Source organism: Podarcis filfolensis, assembly GCF_964270895.1.
Source record: "Podarcis filfolensis genome assembly, chromosome: 9".
NCBI classification, from domain to species: Eukaryota; Metazoa; Chordata; class Lepidosauria; order Squamata; family Lacertidae; genus Podarcis; species Podarcis filfolensis.
Genome location: NC_139610.1, coordinates 65,740,359 through 65,764,138, shown reverse-complemented (window position 1 = coordinate 65,764,138; position 23,780 = coordinate 65,740,359). Strand labels below are relative to the sequence as shown.

The following is a 23,780-nucleotide window of genomic DNA, read 5'->3' as shown; positions in this document are numbered from 1 at the left end:
CCACTTCTGGACTGTCGTTATTTTGCAGGTGGGATTCAATTTCATACAAGTAAATTCAGGTTGTGCAATTGAAGTGGATCTGGTGGTCTTGCACAAACCTTTCCACCATTACCACTTCTTGTGGTCAGGAAGGTGACAAGGAAAATCATTGGAAACTGTGGGGGAAACCATTGTTTGACATGACATGTCCTATGTCTGTACATTTATGGGTCCGGGGGGGGGGGGGGTTAGTCTGTGTGAGAGAGTGTGTGAACAGGGTAAAGGTAAAGGGACCCCTGACCATTAGGTCCAGTCGTGGACGACTCTGGGGTTGCATGCTTATCTCGCTTTATTGGTCGAGGGGGCCGACGTACAGCTTCCGGGTCATGTGGCCAGCATGACTAAGCCGCTTCTGGCGAACCAGAGCAGTGCACGGAAACACCGTTTACCTTCCCGCCAGAGCGGTACCTATCTACTTGCACTTTGACGTGCTTTTGAACTGCTAGGTTGGCAGGAGCAGGGACCAAGCAACGGGAGCTCACCCAATCGCGGGGATTCGAACCGCCAACCTTCTGATCGCCAAGCCCAAGAGGCTCAGTGGTTTAACCCACAGTGCCACCCACTTCCCTGTGAACAGGGTAGCCATCGCCAATTATGGCAATACATACTACTGTTATGAGACATGACAGAATCCAGCCGTCATTAAATGGCGCACAGCATAGAAAAATGACACAGAAAGCCAGCTATATTTTCATGATGGATAAGAGCAGCTCCTTTCTCTGCCCTCCTCCGATTTATTCTCCTTTGTTCTCTCCAGCCACATGGCCGTTTGCCAACGTCTCACGTTACCTCATCCGGTCAAGGCTTTTATTACACACATCACCATATAGGGTCATCACTGCCCAGAGGAAACACAACTCCATTTAAGGTCAATACATTCCAATACATTGTAAAGTTTGGAGTGCTGGTCACGAGGTCAGGAGGTACCCTGCAATATTACAAGCCTCTGCTATGGCTTTATGACTCCCACAGAGACACACACACACCCCAGAACCTGGGAAAGGGTTTAAACAACCCCAACTTTAGCTCCAAATTTTCAGCCTCGATGAAAGGGGTTTGTTTATCTATCCTTTCGCTTGACCTGTGTTTTGGACTAGGATCTTATCAAAGATGCATGGAAAATGCAAAGAGAGATTTTGCTTAACCAAGCTTCGATTAGGAGGATTTTTTGCAAGGCAGAGCCATGTAAGAAGAAAAGCTCTTGGACCTGGGGAAATTAATCAGGACATAATATGAGCAAAATAAAGGTCAAGCAGGACTGTGGATCAGCCCCAGAGAAACACTCTTTGGACCCACCAGCACTGTACAGAATGGTTTAACAATCAATCCCTCTTCGCAGGAAACTCTGAGTGTTGCAGCTCTGGGAGGGGAATAGAGGGTCTCCGTACCCTTAACAAACTACAGCTCCCAGAATTCTTTGGGGGAAGCTGTTTAAAGTGGCATGATGCTGCTTTAAATATGTATGGTACAGATAGGGCATTTTCCAGCTTACGTACATCTTCTCTTTAGAGAAGGAGAGGTGTGGAGCAGAGCAGCCCATAGTTGCTTTTGCTTTAGAACGTTCTGCATTGAGTAATAATATGCTTTTAAGAATTTCAACCATTTTTCCTTTTGCATCTCGTCTTTCATGTTCTGACCCCCTAATAGCTAGCGCTTAGATTGTTCTTTCCAGGCTTTCGTAGCCCTACAGGGGAGATTCAGAATGTGCACTGCCATGTAAAAATAGTACCCGCTGCACTCCCTCGCTCTCTCCTTTTAGAAAGAACTGATCCTTATGCGGATTCAGAGCCAGCGTTGTTCACCTTCAGCACAAAGTAAATCTGCTCCTTCTATCGTGCGTTTGCTTTTGATAACCCCCTGAGCCAGAGCAACAGAAGACAAGAGGAAAACATGCTCTCTTCAAAAGCAAACCACCAAAAGATTTGAGAGGCAGGATGAAGCGAGGACAGCAGCAGGAAAATGGAAAGGCAGAGAAGGGCTTCTGATGTTGTGGTCCATCACAAAGGAGGGACGCGGGTGGCGCTGTGGTCTAAACCAGTGTTCCCCAACCTTGGGCCTCCAGCTGTTTTTGGACTACAGTTCCCATCATCCTTGACCACTGGTCTTGCTAGCGAGGGATGATGGGAGTTGTAGTCCAAAAACAGCTGGAGGCCCAAGGTTGGGGAACACTGGTCTAAACCACTGAGCCTCTTGGGCTTGCCAATCAGAAGGTCAGTGGTTTGAACCCCTGCAATGGGGTGAGCTCCCATTGCTCTGTCCCAGCTCCTGCCAACCTAGCAGTTTGAAAGCACACCAGTGCAAGTAGATAAATAGGTACCACTGTGGCAGGAAGGTAAACAGCATTTCCGTGCGCTCTGGCTTACTTCACAGTGTTCTGTTGCTTCAGAAGCAGTTTAGTCATGCTGGCCACATGACTCGGAAAGCTGTCTGCGGGCAAACACTGGCTCCCTCATCCTGAAAGCGAGATAAGCGCCGGAACCCCCACAGTTGCCTTTGACTGGACTTAACCATCCAGGGGTCCTTTACCATCCCAAAGCATTCAGTTCAGGATTTGACCACACTTCTGCTTGTCCCATGCCTAGAAAGCATGGGTCTGAGCAGTTTCCCACTTGCCCTGCTCCTTTTTCAGGAAAAATCCACTCTTTAGTTCCAAATCAGAACAAACAGCTATCAACCAAAAGCTCAATTGCCATTTGTTCCAACTGAGCGCTAAAGAGTAGTTTCCCCTGCAGGAAAGCGGTAGGAGAGTCATAGAGTCATAGAATGGTAGAGTTGTAAATTTGGCCACTAACTTGTTAGCAGGAATGCGGCAGTCAGAATGCATGGCTATTATACCAACTGCATTGCTTACATAGAATCGTAGAATCTTAGAGTGGGAGGGGACCCAAGGGTCATCTAGTCCAACCCCCAGCAATGCAGGAATCTCAGCTAAAGCATCCATGACAGATGGCCATCCAACCTCTGCTTAAAAACCTCCAAGGAAGGAGAGTCCACCACCTCCCGAGGGAGGCTGTTCCACCATCAAACAGCTATTTCTGTCAGAAAGTTTTTCCTGATGTTGAAGAATCTCCTTTCTTGTAACTTGAAGCCATTGGTTCAAGCCCTACCGTCCAGAGCAGGAGGAAACAGACTTGTTTCCTCTTCCATGTGACAGCCCTGGAGATATTTGAAAGTGGCTATCCTATCTCCTCTCAGTCTCTTGTTTCCCAGGCTAAACATACCCAGCTCCTTCAACCGTTCCTCATAAGGCTTGGTTTCCAGACCCTTGGTCATCTTGGTCGCCCTCCTCTGCACACGTTCCAGCCAGTCAATATCCTTCTTAAAATTATGGTGCCCAGAATTGGACACAGTGTTCCAGGCGTGGTCTGACCAAGGCAGAATAGAGTGGTACTATTACTTCCCTTGATCTGGATACCAGACTTCAGTTGATGCAATTTGAGAGCCCAAAGTCCGCAGCTGCAGAAGCTGCACCATACCTGCCAGTTGCATGGGCCAATGTTCTGTCAATGTGGTCGAGTGATCAGAGTGTTGGCTAAGGCCTGAGAGACCAGGGTTCAAATCCCCACAAAGCCATGAAGCTCACTGCATGACCTTGGGCCAATCATCAACACTCAGCCAGAGTTGTTAGTAGAAGAAAAAAGAGGAGACTGGGAAACACCTCGAGCTCCTCAAAGCAAAGATGGGGTATAAATTTAACAAATAAACAAAGTCCTGAGTCCTGAATATAGAGAGGACCAGGTAGCCCAATGGGCTAGATCCCAGCATCGGGAAAAGAAGCTAAATGTTTGGGCTATTGTACATTGGCCTCTTCTTGTTTTATGTTGAGCCAGATGTGATTTAAGTGCTCATTTCATCCTTCTTCACTGCTTCAAGGAGAGGATGGTGGATGTTAAACCTGTGCTGTTCCCCAGAGCCAGCAGAGATCCAGTTTCTGCTTTTTCTGTGTTTGGAATGAGTGTCTGGGATGAGTTCAGCATTACTTTTCTCTAGTTTGGGATAGCTCAGTCGGTAGAGCATGAGACTCTTAATTTCAGGGCCACGGGTTCAAGTCCCATGTTGGGCAAAAGATTTCTGCCTTGCAGGGGGTTGGACTAGATTAAGGTTACCAGGTTTTTTAAAAGTTATTACTATTTTTTAAAAAAAGAAGTAATATCTTCTCTTCTGTGGTCTCCTCTGTCGCGTGGCCTTCCTCTGGGCCCTGGCCTGCTCTCTTGGAGCGCTAGCTGCCATGGAGTAGGCTCGGGACGGACATGGGCTTGGCCACATGTCCTTGCCCTCCCGTTGCTCTCCTACATCTCCTCCTCAGTGGCGGCAGTGGCGTGGCAAGGTCGGGGCTCCCCTCTTTTTTCTCCTTTGTCTTCCTCTCTCTTCCTCCTCTCCTTCTCCCTATATCAGCTCTGAGGTTTTCCTGGCCCCGGAGCACCACTGGGGAGTTGGCCGGGTGGTCAGGTGCTCTCGTTCCCAGCTCAATTTGGGTCACGGGTGGTGGTGGTCAGTGGTTCCCCCAGTTGGCGCGCTGGGCGTCCCTGGTTCCCCCTTGGTAGTGGTGCAGCGGTGGCAGCCTCAGCAACCCGGAGCCAGCCTGGTAGCGCAGTTGGCTCTGGCTGGCTTCAGGAGCTACTCGCTGCCATGGCGCCCGCCATTTTGCCTTGCTGGAAGTCCCCATATGATGTGTCTTGTGCCGTCGAATCAATCACGCAACATTCATTCCCTGCTAATAAATCTACAACACTTAAAATATAAATCCGGGGACATTAAATGAAATCCGGGGACGGATTTTGTCCGGGGACATATTTGTAAATCCTGGGGCTGTCCCCGGGAAATGGGGACGTCTGGTAACCATAGACTAGATGACCATTGTAGACACTTTCAACTATATAATTTTGAGAATGCTATGAATGCATAGCCAATGAAACTGGGTAATGACAGCAGGGAGCTCCTTGCTTTCTTCAACCTAACAGCTGATCGGGGTTCCAACAGTCACATCCTGCTTCTCTGCATCCTACCAACAGACCGTCTGTCACCAACCCTTGTGAGCCTGCAGTTGTCTCTCCTCATGAGCAGTTAGAATGACCATGACACTTCCATGGTGTCCCACAACTCATCCATCTGCTGGGGAGAACTGCATTTATTTATTTTTGCGGGGGTTGGAGGGAGAGCGAAGCCAAAGCTCTTCAGCTAATTGCTAGGGAACTTTCAAAGACTGAAGTCAGCATGCAACCTTGGTAAGTTTCCTAAACTCTCCTCCAGAGGCTTGCTTCCTTTCAGTTGCTATCGATAATATAAATGTGATGGCTCTGTGTCAATATAGGGTAGGTGGAAGGAAGGGGGGGCATAGCGAAGAATGCTTATCTTGCTTTCATGCATCTGATGAGCAGAAGGATCCATTGGTCTTTAGCTGCAATCAGGGGGAGCTTGGGTAACCCCAGGCTGCAATGGTAGATATGCTAGATGCATGCATTATAATCAGGAAAATCTCTTAGGCGAAATTGCATACCATAATGTGTATATTAGGAGAATGTCATGCTAAAATGCTAAAGAATTTATCATTTTTAAAAAAGCATTTGCAAACTGATTTGGAGAATTGAATGTAAGATTAAAAAAAACAGCAACGAGGAAGTGAGAGACCAAAGCAGACGGATTTGCCAATCCCTAATTGCACTTGGCTTATTTCAAATGCTCCTGGCTGCTTCCAGATCTGCCTTTAACATGTTCAGGGGTGAATGTCTTCTTCTGCAAACAATATGCTTGGTGATCAGTAGAGTCTCAACGCTCCCCAGCACTGTGCAAAGCAGCTGAGTGTGTGTGAGAGAGAGGTCCGGGGTGTGTGTGTGTGTGCATGTGGTTAAAATCATTTGCAACGGATGCAAAAACCTTAGGGTATTCTGGAGGATCAAGCCCGCTGGGATAGGGTGCTCTTTATTCTGCAAGAACTGCTCCTAAACCCAGATATATGGAAGCAGCTGCGTCATGTTATGGTTTATTTATATACCCCCAAGTGGTGAGCATCATATCAATAGGAAAGAAATAAGAGTGCCAATAGATGCAGTCAATCAAAGCCATATAAAATAGCAAAATTACAACATACCCACCTGGATATGTGTTAGGAACACCAGTTAACCCCACAGCAAGGAAACAGAAAAACCATAAAGCAAGCCAGCCCTGTCTCTCACCTGGGCTGAACACACTACCTTCCCATCTCTGACCTGGGGGATGTGTTTTACTAACTGAGGTTAAAACCCACAACATATATTTAAAGCACTCTTCTTATTCTTTAACAGTCATGGCTTCCCACAAAGAATCCTGGGAACTGTAGTTTGTTAAGGGTGCAGGCCTGCCGTTCCCAGCACCCTTAACAAACTATATTTCACAGGATTCTCCACGTCTGCTAAAGCGGTATAAGAATGATGTACAATGTATATTGTGGTTGTGACTAGACTCTTTCTCTGGCACAGAAACCACTTCCCCTCTCTGGCTGCCGGCCGCCAGCCAGCTGACTCATTAACCCCAGATTATAATTGCCAGAGCCTGGAGGGAAAATTTGGAGGAAGTCCTACAAGCCTTCTGTCTCCCACCCTGGGGACCCACAAAACGCCACCGTTATCTGCTGGCAAGAGAAACGCACTCTGTACATCCTCAGAGATGCTCTCATCTATCTACTACGTCACTTGTTCCAACATTACACCCAGCCACTGAAAACAAGTTTCCAGGATTGAGCCCAGAGGCTACAGGAATCAAGCATGGGGCAGGGCTTAAACAACCCTTGCTGATTTTGAAGGTTTGTTCTCTTCCCCCTAAACCGGTGGTTCTCAACCAGTGTGCCGTGGCACCCTGTGGTGCCTTGAATGATAGTCAGGGGTGCCGCAGGCAAAACTGGCCTCTGTCCCTCTTCCCTTCCCTCCCTCCTGTTTGTTGCAGAAGCCCTGGCTATAAGCTCCCCAAGCGAATGGTGCCTCTGGGGCTGGCCAGGGGTTGCTTCCCAGGCTCCTGTGGGGCAGTGTGAAGAGGCACATCTCTTTGGGGCAGGAGGGGGCAGCTGAGAGACTAGGGGTGGCATCTGCAGATGCCCAGAGGACTCCCAAGAAAAGGGGAGAGGAGGTTGAGGGCACACTCCACAAAGGAGACTGTTTGAAAAAGGGTGAGAGGCTGCCGGCTCTGCAGGCAAAGGGTGACATCACTGGGCTCTTGAACCCAGGCCCAGACAGAGGTGGGGCATATGGGCCACTTGGCCCGGGCCTCCAGTTCCAAAGGGCGCCTCAGTCAGCATATTTATCCACATTTTCCATTTTGTCTTTATATGCAGATACGGTTCAAGCCTTGAAATATTTTTTTTTGTCAGCATAACATTTGTGAAAATTATTTATATACGTACTTATATATAAGACTTCAGATATCCCCAGGGTAAAAAAAAGGGGGGCATTGTCTACCTGTCCCGGGTCTCTGCCTGGCTCCGTAAGGCCCTACTTGAACCCCACAGAGGAGCCACAGAAAGAATGTAGTTGGTCAAGGGAGCCGTGGACCCAAAAAGGTTGAAAACCTCTGCCCTAAACCGTCTCCTGATGCCTTCCTGTTGAGGGCAGGTGGATAACCCCAGAGTGAGCAGCCATTAAATTCCACTCACACCAGTTGTGTCCTTTAAAACCTCAGGACGTCTATAAATAAATGTATATTCAGATAACCCGAGCAAGGAAGCAAGAAGCAATCAAGCATGAAATCACAGTTTAAGCCTAAAATGACAAAGCTAGTTTTTCTTCTTCTTCCTCCTCCTCCTCTTCTTTTCCTTCCCCTTCTTTTTTTTTTAATAAAAAAGACCTGACAATGCATAAGATTTCTTTCTCTCTTCTTCTTTTCTTTGCAGTGCTGTGAAAAAACGAATTGTGTTTTATTTTGGGATTTCTGTCATCCTAGGTATTTTGGAAATATTTGCTGTGTCTCAGGGGATTGTAGGAATACGAGGAGTTTTCAGCAACAAATTTTTAGCGATGTCAAAAAAAGGAAAACTCCACGCAAGTGTAAGTAAAAAAAACGAAACAAGACGAAATAAAATACTGCATTTCCAGGGTATGTGTAAAATGTCTCTTGTAGCTTGCAAAAGAGTGAAAATATTGCAAGGTCGTCTGCGCTGCACCTTGTGAGATTTGAGTCCACAGCTCTACATATCATTTCATTCATTTCCCACCATTTCTTCCAAGGGGTTCAAGGTGGTGTATGTGGCCCTTTCTCCTCATTTAATCCTCACCACAACTCAATGAGATAGGTTAGGCTGAGAGACAGTGACTGGCCCAAGGTCACCCAGTGTAGGGTTCTGAACCCTGGTCACCCAGGTTCCTATTTCAACGATGCCACACAGGTTCCCTGCTTTTGAAAATGCAGAAGAATGATGTTCCCCTTGACCTTAAATTCCTCATCCCAGTCCAGCATAATTTTGCTGGGATAGCTCAGTTGGTAGAGTGTGAGGCTCTTTAACTCACTCTACATGGGGCTGCCCTTGAGACTGACCCAGAAACTCCAGCGGGTGCAGTATGCCACAGTGAGACTCCTTACGGGGTCCTCGCCGCAGGATCACATTCACCCGGTGCTATACCAGCTGCACTGGGCTCCCGGTGGAGTACAGGATCAGGTTTAAGGTGCTGGTTTTAACACAAATACGCCCTTAACACAGGATTTGCAAGGAAAAAGACAATGGGAAGGCTCTCCCCATTTGCCTCCCTTACTGCAGAGGAATATTTGAGGAGAGTCAAAATGGCTTCAGGATTGCTTTCCTATACTGTACTGTGAATATTTATTCTATATTTGAGACCTTAAATTTCTTGTAACAGTGGTATGTGAGCATGTGTAGAAACTAGCCTCCCGAATAAGGTTAAAATGTACACTAATTTCCCACCCACTTTTGCCTCTGGCTATGCCCACCCTGGCATGCGGCCCCTGGCAGGTTAACCAGAAGAGAATGTGGCCTCTGCGGAATTCCCCACCCCTGCTGTACGGGAAGAGTCCCTCTCAAGTGCTGCCTTGGCAGATGCCCATACAAAGATGGCGGCCTGCCTTTGGCGAGGTGGCCCACAAGTTGAGCTGTTCCACCCCTCCTTCCCCACCGATGTGAAATCATCTTGTTATTTCATGTTATGAAATTCTGGTGTGATTCAGCAGCTGCCGAAATTAAATAATCCCCCTTCCTTGGCTTCCGGCTAATTGCTGGGAGAAGGACGTGGTTGGTTCCAGGGGGACCAGACATGACGACCTGCTTCAGACAGGTCACCCTGAAAGGTTAAGACCCCCAATTCTTCAGCCAAATCAGCGCAAGAAATTAGTCGAAACCTGAGCCAAATGTCTAAAGTTCACTGGGCTAAACAATGCCGATAATGTAAAAACAGCATCTGTTGTTCTTTGCTGCTCTGGCAGGGAGTGTTTATTTTGTGGGATAATGAGTTCGAAGAGGCGCAAGGAAGTGCTGTGCCTGTCACTCAGGGAAGCTCTTTGATTTTAACGGCGTTTTGATTACCTCTAGCTGAACTAGAGATAAAATCAAGTCCCACTGTTGTGTTTGGGTTGGGGGGGGAGGAAGCGGAAGCAAATCCGTGGGCTGTAATAGGTTTCCCCTTCTGTATCTGAGGTCTGGCCTTCCATTTCAAGTGGTAATCTAATTTAATTATAAAGCAGTTTGTTTGTTTTTTAATAAGGAAACTGGATTCAGGAGCAACATTAATCCTGGCAATTATCAGCTTCCCAAGCAGATGGCTCAATTTTTTTGTTCTGAAAGGAGCACCCATCCACCCCTCCTGTTATAATGTTTCAGGCTAAAACCCAATGCCCACATATATGAGGAGCAAGTTGCAGTGAATCCGAGGACATTTTTCTCCTGAGTAAACATCATCCTGCCCAGTGGCTTTTCCTTTTGTGACGTTGTGTTCTCAGCAGAAACTTTACCGTTTGAGGAAAATATGTATCTGGAAGAGGACATTTCTTTCTCTTCTTTTTACAGTTAAGTTTGCGGGTGGCGCTGTGGGTTAAACCACAGAGCCTAGGACTTGCCGATCAGAAGGTTGCCGGTTCGAATCCCCGCGACGGGGTGAGCTCCCGTTGCTCGGTCCCTGCTCCTGCCAACCTAGCAGTTCGAAAGCACGTCAAAAGTGCAAGTAGATAAATAGGTACCGCTCCGGCGGGAAGGTAAACGGTGTTTCCGTGCACTGCTCTGGTTCACCAGAAAGCGGCTTAGTCATGCTGGCCACATGACCCGGAAGCTGTATGCCGGCTCCATCGGCCAACAAAGCGAGATGAGCACTGCAACCCCAGAGTCAGTCATGACTGGACCTAATGGTCAGGGGTCCCCTTTACCTTTACCTTGCAAGCAAAAGGGCAAAAACAGACGAGACACCTGTAGGGCAGTTAAGGGTTCCCTCAGTGTGATCGGTTCTACCAAACCTTTCCCACTCATATATAAGATAATAATCTGTGGGGTTTAACAATGCAACGCTGAACTCAGTTGTCATGCTCGTAAGGGAATACCCATTAGCAAGAAAGAGGCTGCCTTGCTGATGTTCCCAACTTGCACAAACGCAAAATTGACAGAGGCATCTTCAGTGTAGCATCCAGTTTTAATAATTCTCTCCTCATTGATTGCAAAGGCAGCTGAGCAAAATTAATGCCCCGTGAGACAAAGGATTTGCTCTTCTGGTTGACACAGATCTTGGCAGGAAACAGAGGACCTGCTTCAGTAGCTTCAGACAAGATTGCATCGATACTTTTTCATCCTTTTGTACTAGCCCGGATGGCCAGACATAGATTAGAAAGGAGGAATGACCTTCAGAAGAGACATCTGTTCTATTGGATGTCCCCCACTGTTAATACTCTCTCGGGATCCATCCGTCAAACTAGTATAGTGTTAGAAATCCCAGAAGTCAGTCTCTCTCTCTCTCTGGAGCTTATGTCTAGAAAAAACTTTGCAAAATCTAGACACCCCCTCCTGTCATCAAATAGCTGAAGGTAGATAGAGAAAGAAAGTGATAAAGAGCAGCAACAATGTTTCTGTATGCTCCAGTGGCATTGCGGCATTTGCTGCTGCCCGGAGACACATGCACATACCAGGCAGGGCATGGAGAGTGAACAGAACCCACCACGTAGTCCTTGCCACCAACACCTGTGGGTGGGGGCCAGACATGGGCATAGCCAGGATATATGTTGAAGGGGCAGGGTTCATGTTGGGTGGGAGGGCAGAACCTCAGTTAAGTATTTACTGTATTTTTCGCTCCATAAGACGCACATTTTTTCCCCTAAAAAGTAAGGGGAAATGTCTGTGCGTCTTATGGAGTGAATGCATGGTCCCTGGAGCCAAATTGCCCAGGGGCAAAAAGCAGATCGTGCATTTTTTTTTTTTTGAAAAAGGGAAGTGGGTGTTGAAACAAAGCCGCTAATGGGCAAGCGATCAGGGAGGGAGATAAGGGATGCTAGAGATAAAGGAGGCTGCCTGGGAGGGGGGAGGCAAAGACAGCAAACTTACAAAGGGGGGAAACAGGAAGACTAAAGCAAAAGAGAGAAATGAGAAGAAAAGGAGGAGCAAAAAACTGCTCCAGCTAAGGAAAAGACACTAAGGCAAACAAGAGGGAAGGGAGTGTTGAAAGGAAACAGCTGATCAGTGGGATCGGAAGAGAGATAAGGGACGCTAGCAGAGGCTGCCTGGGAGGGGGGAGGTAAAAGCCCATGGATCCTTTGGATTTTTACATTGGGTCACCACAAATTCACCATCAGATCACATAGCATGTCCATGGCTACAGCCTGCACCAAAAAAATAACACACCCACTGTTTCCTGGGGCTGCAATGGTGCAAAAATGTGGTTACAAAGCACGGATCCACATGGTTCCTCAGGATTTTTGCATTGGGTCACCCCAAATTCACCATCAGATCCTCCTCCAAAAACTAGGTGAGTCTTATGGTCAGATGCATCTTATGGAGCAAAAAATACAGTATATTGATTTACTTGGCTACACCCATGGGGCCAGGTGCAGAGGGTTCAGAGAGCCCACCGTGCCTGTTCAGCCATCGCCACCAGAGCCAAGTGGGGCTGCAAGGAGGAGTGTGGCCGGCTGGCAAAGCCCTTGGAAGGTGAATTCCCCCCTGATGCTGACTGGGCAGCCATTCAGCAATGGGGCTGGGGATGTGGTGGCAAGTCCAGGCAGGACTCTGGGGCCCAGAGACCCCTGGTGGCAGCCATGGCAGGCCTGCATGGGGGTGCCTGGTTTGTGCCCCCCTCAAAATCATTCACCCAGGGCTAAGGCCCCCCTGCCTCCCCCACTATGCCTCTGGTGTGCCCTATGGTCATGTTTGAATTATCTCTTAGGTTGTGCATGTATAAGAGAGTGAGGTTTGGGTGTTGCAGGCTCTGGGAAGGTACCTACCCCAAAGATAAGAGCTGTCCAAGGTGTGTAAGAATCTGTAGACCAGGGGTAGTCAACCTTTTTATACCTACCGCCCACTAATGCATCTTTCTGGATGCTAAAATTCCCTTACCGCCCACCAGTGCTCAATGGAAGAAGGATGCAACTTGTGCCGTAGAACCCCCTACCACCCACCTAGAATCCTGAAATGCCCAGTAGTGGGCAGTAGGGACCAGGTTGACAACCCCTGCTGTAGAACATCTCCTCTGTGTTGTGTTTGTCATATTACCGTCACCCTGAGGTCCAATGGCGGTTTACACCAATTTAAAATAGTTAAAAACTTACAATTTAAAAGGCACAATCCCAGAAAACAATGTGGCTCCTGAAAATATAGAGAGCTGTGTCATCAGCATTTGATGAAACTGCATAATGAAATTGCCAGACACATTTTTTGTCGGAATGTTTAGGGTGGCAGGAGGATATATTGATTATTAATACAGTGGACGCTTGGATTGCGAACGTGATCCGTGCGAGAGGCACGTTCGCAACCCGCAGTGTTCGCAACCCACAGCGCCGTATCTGCGCACACATGGGTTGCGATTCAGTGCTTCTGGGCATGTGCAAAGCACGATTTAGCGGTTCTGCGCATGCGTGACTGCCAAAATCTGGAAGTAATCCATTCTGGTACTTCCAGGTTTTGGCGGGTCTGTAACCTGAAAAAATGCAACCTGAAGCTTCTGTAACCCGAGGTATGACTGTATCCTTCCTAACTTGCGCTAGCAAGTTTCTTTATATAGCAGTTACGTGCCCCTTCTTACACAGTAGAAACTGGTTGCAGACTCATGTGAGCCTCTTAAGACAATAAACAATTCAATCTGGCTTGCCCAGATTGAGATATGTTCTATTATTTCTGGTAAGATCCGTTTTATCCCTCCCAAAATATTAAAGACACAACAGTCTTATTCATAAGTAACAAAAAGTAGTTTTACTCATGATCAGGGAGACCACAGTGTAGGCTTAAAGTTTCAAACATATACAAACAGGTTTACCCCATATGGGAGATAACCTAGAGAGACTGCTAGCTGGTAGCCATCAGTACAGTCTGGGTGAATCAGGAAGTTCTCAGGATGAAAAATAAAATCGAAGAGAGGGAGGTGGTTGTGTGACTTGGCCTTTTACCTGGTCTGGAAAGATCATACCCACCTACCAGTCACATGCAAGAGGAAGGATGTCCAGGCCAGGAGGAACAGGAAGTTTCAACTGGCTGGACCAAACATTCCCTTGCATGTCCACTTTAGCAAAACAAGGAATGTTGTATTTGACTGCTCCCAGTGGACTACATCCCACATTTATATGGGGAGGGAGTTCCACAATTTGGGGGCCACCAAAGAACATGCCTTCTCCTGCCCCACCCCCCGCCCATCTTCTGAAAGTGGCAGAGGTAGCAAGAAGGTCCGCTTTGCCAATCTTAGCACCCAAGAGGGAGTCTGTAGGGAAGGAGGCAGTCTCTCAGACATGTGGGACCTGTGTTGTTTAGGTTTTAAATGCTAATGTGTGCACCTTGATTTGGTCCTGGAAATGAACTGGCTGCTGGATTTATATGTGATCTCAGTGAAACCCTGGCTAGTAATCTGGTCGCTGCATTTTGGACCAGTTGAAGTTGCCAAATAGTCTTCAAGACCAGCCCCATGTACAGTGCATTGCACTAATCTAGTCTGGGAGTTACCAGTTCATGGTGACCGAATCATTTCTGTCCGAATGGGGCTGTAGAGCAGGAGTGGAGAATGTTTTACCAGCCCAAGGGCCACACTGCCTCCTGAGCAATCTTCCAGGGGCCACGTGCTGTTGCTGGGCAGAGAAAGAGACAAAAAGTGGGTGGAGCAAGAGTTCTGGCTCTTACATTACTACACTAGTCTACATTCTAGCTATGCAAATATCAGTGGTTTCTACACAAACACACCCTCTTTATCCTGAGGGCAAAGGACAAGATGGTGTGGTCCCCATTCCGTGCACAAAATCTAGATTGACTAGTGGTTGACTCTGACTTCAGCACTGGTGATGGAACAGGGTAGCAGAGTCTTCCACCACTAGCACACATTTCTAGCCACTTTCAGCCCCTTAGAACTTGCCGCCTGAGGCAAGAACTTGCAACATTCTGCCTCTTGGAAGGGCCAGGCTTGCGGTGAGGCCTGGGTAGAATCACAAGGGCTCAACAGAGAAGCCTGGAGGGCAGCCTCTGAGGTTCTCCACTCCCAATATGGAGAGTGGGATCCCCAAAGCCAACCAGCTCCAGTCCATTTTTCAACCCTAGAGATTCCATGGGGCATCACAAAATCCATGATCCCCAGATTACTGGGGCAGGGAGCGAAGAGGCGGATTGTCACAGGACAAGACCTCATTGTAATCAGAGAAGGAGAGGAAGGCCATTCAGCTGCTAACCTCTCCATTACTCTTTCCTCCTCTCCCTTAATGAGTAGACCCTTGACATCAGGACCCTCTCCCATCTACCCAGACCTATTGATGGATGAGACACGCATTTCCGTGCCAAAACAATCCAAACTCCTTTGGGAGGCAATCATGTGGAATTGTGTTCTCAGATTTATAGTGAGCAAGTCAGCAACGCTATCATCTTTCAGCTCCGCTATATTGTTAAGTAGCTACTTAGCTCAATCTCTCTCCTTTTTTGGTGGGGAAGAACAAGAGGAAAAGGGAGCAAAAATGGTTCTTCTTTTCACATGCAACCCATTGTGGTGGAAATTTTGAAAGTGCTTCATTAAAACCATTGTCTCCCTTTCTCTCCAGCAAAATGTTAAAAGGAGATGAAAGGTTGTCAGGAAAGTTTTGTTTTTTTAAAAGACTCTCTGAGGGGAAAAGCTTTTATTATTTATTTTGTATATTTATATTCCACCTTATCCTCCATTGGGCATAAGAAGGCATATGTTTCCGCTGCCCATGTTAGCCTTACAACAACCTTGCGAGGTGGGCTGTGAGACACTGAACTAGTCCCAGGTCAGCCAGCGAACTTCCTGGGCGCATCTGAATTCATTACAGTCAAATCAGACCCCCTAAACCAGACCTTTCATATGCACAAGTGAATACCAAATGCCACTGTTTAACAAAAAATATAATTTCTGTCCATGTGCCCATTGTTTCAGACATCAGCTTAAGAGATTGGAAAATTCTGGATAACATCACTTTGATCACTGGACTTGGGCATTTTACAGCACTTTCCCCCACCCACCCAAGGCCTGCTGGACACCTGATGCGAAATTTTGTAAAGATTTTATGGCCTATATCCATTGATTTTCCCCCAGGATCTTGAACAGAGTGGCCATATGCTCTCTTTTACAGAGGGCATTCCTATTCGAGTAAACCCTCTGCTTAAAGGACTGCCTGGTCCAAGTCTGGTTGAAAGATAAAGAACTCTAAGGCTGAGTAAAGCACAATACACCGTCATGTGATAGACAACAATCCCATGACTGCAATCATGGAGCAGGAATCCTAACAGTTTACCCCTCACAGAGCTACAATTCACAGCACCCATAACAAGCCACGGTTCCCAGTATTCTTTGGGGGGAAGTCATGTACTTTAAGGAAGGAGAGCAGGGGGGTGGTCTTCAACTTGCCCATCACAGGTCACCTGACCACAGTCTTCCCCATTACAGTATTTTATGATGTTGCACGCTCCACCAGGAGCTCCATACACACTGCCCAGGCTTGTACCCCAGGAAGGTCATTGCTAATGCAGCGGTTTGACTTCACCCCCAGAAGCGCACTCCATTGTCTCCTGAGGCAGATGGATGCCAACAACTCCCAGCAAGAGCTGCATACCACCCATCATGTCTAAATCTGCATCTGTACAATGATTAGCATTTGCAGATTGTATGCAAAACCATGTCCACCCTTTGGGGAAATGCTTAAGTGGCTATCCTAGCCCCATATGAAAGTGGGGCTGGTGTGTACTCTGAGTGGCCAGATGAGATAAGACTAAAAAAAAGAACCCAATAGATTTACCAACCCTTTAGATTCAGGGCTTTTTCATCTGAGAGTAGCCTGTGGGATCAGGCCAAAGGCTTATCTGCCTCCATATACGTTTCCCATCTATGGACCAGCCAGAGATGTCTCTGGGATTCTCACCAATAAAGCATGAAGGCAAGAGCACATCCTTTTTTTATTTCCCCCTATGGCTTGCCACTGGGTATATAGAGCCCTGTGGATGGGCTCCAAAAGTACTTATCTTCCATAAATCAAACCTATCTATCTATCTATCTATCTATCTATGACCCCTGACCATTAGGTTCAGTCGTGGCCGACTCTGGGGTTGCGGCGCTCATCTCGCTTTATTGGCCGAGGGAGCCGGCGTACAGCTTCTGGGTCATGTGGCCAGCATGACTAAGCCGCTTCTGGCGAACCAGAGCAGCACACGGAAATGCTGTTTACCTTCCCACCGGAGTGGTACCTATTTATCTACTTGCACTTTGATGTGCTTTCAAACTGCTAGGTGGGCAGGAGCAGGGACCGAGCAATGGGAGCTCACCCCGTTGGGGGGATTCGAACCGCTGACCTTCAGGATCGGCAAGTCCCAGGCTCTGTGGTTTAACCCGCAGCGCCACCCGCATCCATATATGTGCTTAGCATCTCACTCAGGTTACAGTTAAGTTGCACGTTATTTCACCTCCCCCCCCCCATGCATCTTAATAGTTCAAGACATGCAAATAAAATGAATGATTATGTGTTACAATGGCCAGCTCCCCTCCATTATGGGGGAAAAAATACTCCAATCCATTGTATTTTCACATAGGGTAAAATTAGCTTTACTGGTGACTTGAAGCATCAATATGTTGGACGTGTGCACTCTATATGCCCTTTACGGTTAGTTAAGTGACTGTTTCTTACCTTGCATTATGCTAGTCATGCAAAAAGAAAAGGCGTTTCTGCAGCCTCATGAGAAATTTCAGGGAGCTAATCAGGAAGTGTGGACAAGAGAGAGTCTAAGGAATAATTTGAAAACGGGGGGAACACGTCTATAGTAATAATAATGATGATGATAAAATAATAGTACTTGCTGGGGCTGATGAGAGTTTTGGCTATGCAACATCTGGAGACCCAAAGGTTCTCCACGCCCTGTCTAGATCAATAAAATGGGCTTAGAAGTCGGGTTGTCGTTTATTGGTGTTTAAATCGTATTGTGCATTTATGTGCCATAATCCACTTTGAGACCTTCAGGCGAAGGTTCGATAAGAAAAATAAGAAATAATAATTATAGGCCAACACAGGTACAGTGACACCCTTTTATAAAGCCAGCATTTGCTGCTATTGTCGTTTCCTCCTTCTAATTCCCTAGGCCAAATTCACAGACGACTGCAAGTTCAGGGAGCGGTTTCAAGAAAACAGCTACAACACGTACGCCTCAGCAGTTTACAGGACTGAGAAGACGGGCAGAGAATGGTACGTGGCCTTGAACAAACGGGGCAAGGCAAAACGAGGGTGCAGCCCCCGGGTGAAACCACAGCACATCTCGACGCATTTCCTCCCGAGGTTCAGGCAAGCAGAACAGCCGGAACTGGCTTTCACTGTTGCCATTCCTGAGAAGAAGAAACCACCTGTCGCCATCCCAGCAAAGCCAAAGGTCCCGTTGCCGGTGCCTCGGAAGAACTCGCCTCCGGTCAAATATAGACTCAAGTTTCGCTTTGGATAGTAATGGCCCAAATCTCTTCCATTGAGGAATGTTGTTTTCTTTCTTTCTCAGGAGCTGTTGCTGCTTGTATGCGACACCACAGGGCAGAATAGCGGATGGGATTCTGCTCTGCGTTTCACTGCGCCGGGAGGTCCTTCTGGAAAGAGTCGTGTTCGTTTGGGTCCCTAGCGCCCGAGTTTAATTCACTTTTTTTCCAGTAGCTACAAATGAAGTGGAATTCTCCAAGTGCTCAAAGGCGTAGGGCGCCAAAGATGAGCGGAAAGGTTGTTTGGGCACGGGTGGGGTGGGGATGCCTTAATTTTCAGTCTCATCTCTCTGCTTTCCAACTGCTGAGCATGGATTGTGCTTAAAACGGCTGTTCAAAACTGGCAGGCACTATTGCTGCAGTAATGTGTTTTCCTGCCTTGGCAGGGATTGGACTATATGGCCTTCAAGGTCCTTCCCAAATCTATGGTTCTGTGACTGCTGCAAGATGTGAAAGATTACCTCATATGTTGAGTCTATTTTTTTCTTCAAATTCCTGATAATTGTTTTCTTACTGTGATCTTTTCCTGTGAGAAGGGGGAGGAAATTGCTCGTGACCTTTCCATGCCCCCCCAATCACTTTTTTCTGCACTTTTAAGATTTCCCCATCCCCGACATACCTCAGACAAACATAAGGTGGAGTCACCCAACTGGTTTATCTCATGATTTTGATTTTAAAGACGCCATTAACTTTGGAACCCAGCAGGGGGAAAATAGTGGCACAGCAAATTTGAAATAGTGATGCAATAAAACAAAAAAATGAAAAGGTTCTATATGAACCCACAAGGCCAAAGCTTGTGGTTTTAACATTTGCACGGTGTTTTGTATACACCTGTTCTCTCCTGGAAGTCCTCTGTAGCGGAGTAGCCATGAATTTTTTTAGATGAAAGCAAAATTTAAAACCAAATTGGAGTGTTCCTCTTCAGTCAGAACAGCCAATGAATTTCAAGGGAAGCCAAGACAGTTGGCTAGCAACATTTCATGAATGGGGTGAGATTGTTCATTCCTACTTCATATGCACCATGGGCTCCTGCTCTTCCAGATTACCATTTTGTTATTAAGCATTCATCCTGATTTGCTCAGCCAGTGGACATAGGTCTTCCTGTTAGTCATTCATTCATCCCAAACCTTTCAGTGTTCCCCCCCACACATCACTTTCCTAACAGCAAAATGTCATTTTGCAAAAAAGTGGGTTTCTTGTGCCAGGATAACAGAGGGTCCGGCCCGGCCCACTGATGAGGCACGGTGAGGCACTTGCCTCAGGCAGCAGAAGTCTAAGATATATTGTTTAATAATATCCTTCCCAACTTGTGTTAGCAAGTTCTATAATTTAGTAGAGTAACATTCCCTTTTTAAACTTACACAGCGGATAAGTTGCTTTAGCCTCTAAAATCAATTTCCTGGTAATTCCCCTTTATTCCCTCCTAAAAAGAATAGACATGACACAGTCTTGTATAAAAGGTATAAAATAGTTTACGCATACATCCCAGAAGGCAGACTTAAGGTACAAAATATATACACTTGGAATCTATCCCATAAGGAGATAGTTCCTTTGTCGTCTCTTGGCATCTCAGGCTAAGGAGATGTTGCTTCTTCAAGGAATGGAGTTAGAGAGAGATATGGCTGCTTGTGCTGTACTATTTTGTTACCTGCACAGGTAAGGCAACACCCACCTCTGGTCACATGTAGAGGAAGTTTGTCCCAGCCCAGGAGGAAACAGGAAGTTTATCTACTGGCTGGACAAACATCCCTCTCTAGGACTGTTGTATTTGACTGCTGTGTGTTTCACATCCCACAAGAGAGGCACCAGCAGTGGGGCACCAGCACACCCCTGCTTTGTGGGGGTTGGACCCTCACAATTCTATGACCCCCCCTTTCACCTCAAGCGCTGAAATGGGACAAAGCACCTTGGTCTGCTTTAATTGTCCAAACCTAAATTTCCAGTATGCACTTGAAACCTTAACCCTTTCTGCGAAAGAATCTGGAGGAGACCTGGATGAATTGGTTGCTGTTGCTTTGGTTTGATACCATATTTCCTCAGATCACCTGATTGGAAAACCTCATTGTTCCTGGTAGGTCAGATGATCAGCGATATACTGTGCTCCAAATAAACATATGCTCACGACATCCTCACACCTTTCACCATCCTGGAGAAAAGAGTGGAACGCTGAGGCTCCACATTGTGTTGAAATTTGTTCCCAGAAAGTAATGAGTGGACAATGTCATAGATTCCCCCTCCCAAATAAAAGAGGACAGGCCAGCCATTGCTCCCCAAAGTTCCCCATGCATATATATGTGAGCCCAGGGGAATTTGGGGCAGTGCTCATAATGTGAAGAGGGTAGAAACGCTGTTGTGTGACTCCATCCTTACTTCTGTGTTGTTGTTATTGTGTTGTTTTATTTTAAATTTTTTTTTAAAAAAACAAGGATTGATTCCACTCTTAGTAGAATTTAGTTCGTTTTTCTTTTTTTTCTCTAAAGAAAATAACAGTACCTACCTTTGGATTCCATGCTATCGCATAGATTTCTGTCTGTCCAGATCTTTTGCTCTCTGTGTTTATTCTCCCCCTCCCCACCCTACGGAGAGGCAAATGAGGGGATCAAGATTGAGGAAGGAAAGCTGTTCCGTTCCAAATGACCCTGATTCCATTCCCCCTCCCGCTGTTCCTTGGACAGCTGGAAGGACACGTCTTATTCTGTCCATCAACCTCATCGCTTCAATGTCTGCGTTTAAAATACCTCTGCCATGAGACTCTGGAATTCCTGCTATTATAGGTCCAAAGAGACTAAGCTGCTTTAGAGGAGAGAGATGGAGGGAGGAGAGACCCACCCCAAAGGTGGATCAGATAACAACCGCTGCTGTCTCCTCCTCTTAACAAGTGTTTTACTCAGCGTGAAAAACACCCCCTTGAGACTCCTTTTCCAAAGGTGAATAGTCCTTGTTGCTCTTCCTGCTCTCCTCGCGACTATTTAAAGGCTGCTCATGTGTCACATAGCATCAGACCACCTCTGAAGATACCCTGGGCTGCTCTTGACACCCAGACAGATCGAACACACACACACACACACCAAGAGCCGTGTGTTAACTTACGGGTGATCTATTGCTGCGGCTTCAAGTTGAGAACCATCGCTATAAAATAGGGATTTCCTCCCACCCAGTGAGACTGGCTCATAATGATCTGGTCACAGTTTCTTTGTTTGCCTGATCAAGGGCAGGACCACGTACAAGTTTGCGCTTTGGCAAAGAAAACTTGATGCAGCAGTACAAAACCAGTTCTGCAGGAAGACAATCTGCGTTATGTGACATGCATACATTATGCAAATCTCTCCCCACTTCACGTGGTTTATTCTGCTTTTTGAGGAAGGGGTCTTATATGGTTTTTTTTTTCTGTACAGTGGTACCTCAGGTTACATACGCTTCAGGTTACAGACTCTGCTAACCCAGAAATAGTGCTTCAGGTTAAGAACTTTGCTTCAGGATGAGAACAGAAATCGTGCTCCGGCGGTGCGGCAGCAGCAGGAGGCCCCATTAGCTAAAGTGGTGCTTCAGGTTAAGAACAGTTTCAGGTTAAGAACAGACCTCCAGAACGAATTAAGTACTTAACCTGAGGTACCACTGTACTCCTGTTGGTCATGGCGAAGGAGCTCTAGAGAGCACTGAAGCAAAGCCAGTGGGAACTTTAACCCTTGAAGCCCCTCTGGCTCTTGAGATTTTAACAGGTGTTTCCCACACACTTGTAAACCTAGCATTCCGTCTGTAAGGAGTAGAAACCTGAGTGCAGGCCGAGAGCAGGATTTGGTTCCCTGTCCTGCTCAGTCGTAGCCTGGGACTGGTGTAAACAGCTCCAGCTCTGACAGAGAGTCACTTTGCTGCCTTTACACCAAGGGCTCAAGGGAAGGAATATTCAAGCCTGCAAAGCCAATGGCCCATCAAGTCCAGCATCCTGTTCTCACAGAAGCTAACCAGGTGCCTGCAGAAAAGCGGCACACAATGCCTGAGTGGTTCCCAACAACTGGTATTCAGAAGCAACCTTAAATACTCCTCTGTTTGCATTACGATTGCCCTTTTCATAACCTTTTCCAGCTCCCTTTTTAGGAGAGGCGACCAGAGCTGTCAGGAGATAAGCAGGAAGTAAGGAACTTAAGCAGGAACTCTACCGAGTTCCATCATCTGCCCCTCTTGCAGATACTGTATTTTTCACTCTATAAGATGCACCAGGCCACAAGATGCACCTAGTTTTTGGAGGACAAGAAAAAAAATATTCTGAATCTCAGAAGCCAGAACAGCAAGAGGGATTGCTGTGCAGTGAAAGCAGCAATCCCTCTTGCTGTTCTGGCTTCTGGGATAGCTGCGCAGCCTGCATTCGCTCCATAAGACGCACACACATTTCCCCTTACTTTTTAGGAGGGAAAAAGTGAGTCTTATAGAGCAAAAAATACAGTGATTAAGGTGTCTGGAAAAGAATTGGGAAGTGGGAGCAGTCGGCGGCTGCCCCCCCCCCCCCGCTGTACTGAGAAAATTCAGATGCATCGTATTCTCTAGACTGCAACCTGGCAAACCAACTCTGAGTCCTCGGAGGTTAGAAGGGAAAGGATGAGACCCAGTGGGAGAAGGTGGGACACCTACAGCTTTTCAATACATAATCGAAGGTGAAGTGTTTTTATATTATTCTTTCTCTTAAAGAAGAACAGAACAGCCAGCGGAAATGCCCAACTCTACTCAGATACAGCTAAGTGCGGGACCAATTCACACATTCGTTTGTCCTGTGATTTCTAGTCATGGGTCTGATAGGTTTGGGTTTTTTTGCTGTCCCACTGCTTTCCTCAGGAAAAACCCCTGTTCATTGCTGAATTGGAACAAACGCCAGTCAGTTTTTCTCTGGACTGATGTTTGTTTTAATTCAGACAAACAAAAGTGTGGGCGATCCCTTAGTGACTAGACTCTATGACAATAATACAGTGGTACCTTGGTTCTCTGACTTAATCCATTCTGGAAGTCCGCTCCAAAACCAAAGCGTTCCAAAACCAAGGCACGCTTTCTCATAGAAAGTAATCCAAAACGGATTAATCCGTTCCAGACTTTTAAAAACAACCCCTAAAACAGCCAATTAACATGAATTTTACTATCTAATGAGACCATTGATCCATAAAATGAAACCAATAATCAATGTACTGTACTATAAAATAAATAAAACAGTATTGTAGATGATAAAAATGAAAATTATTATTATTTTCTTCCCTGCACTGGTGATAGTCATTGTTTGGATGGGGGGCTTTTATCCATTTCCTCAGTCACACAATCAATCAGTAGCTGAACTGGGTTCCACACAGTCACAAAAACAAATTAACCGAAAAAGCCTCAAAAACAAAAACGCAAAATAAATAACAAAAACAAAAGCGCCAAACTTAATCTGCTCCAGAAGTCCGTTTGACTTCCAAAATGTTTGAAAACCAAGGCGCAGCTTCTGATTGGTCCAGGTGCCCCGGAAACAATAGCCGACAGCGGCATCAGACGTTTGGCTTCTGAAAAACATTCGGCAAACAGAACACTGTACTTCTGGGCTTTCAGCGTTTGAGTACCAAGGCGTTTAAGAACCAAAGTACCACTGTACAAAAGGATGAACCGGAAGACCACCTGGATGATGTCATC

General features: G+C 46.6%; 1 protein-coding gene and 1 long non-coding RNA gene across 3 annotated transcripts in view; both read left to right on the top strand.

Annotated features, from left to right (window-relative positions):
- Positions 1–20,640, top strand: part of FGF5 (fibroblast growth factor 5) — a 28,247-nt gene extending 7,607 nt beyond the window's left edge. The window contains exons 2-4 of one of the 2 annotated variants that reach the window (XM_083571881.1): positions 7,948–8,051; positions 17,753–17,856; positions 18,158–20,640. In XM_083571881.1, coding sequence (XP_083428007.1) covers positions 7,948–8,051; positions 17,753–17,856; positions 18,158–18,287 — 338 coding nt within the window. In that variant the 3' untranslated portion in view covers positions 18,288–20,640. Of the gene's footprint in view, positions 1–7,947; positions 8,052–17,752 lie in introns of both variants that reach the window. The other variant, XM_083571880.1, reaches the window with a different exon arrangement.
- LOC310742625 overlaps positions 1–23,780 on the top strand; it is a 657,991-nt gene that overhangs the window by 630,804 nt on the left and 3,407 nt on the right. The gene's annotated exons all lie outside the window — the stretch shown is intronic.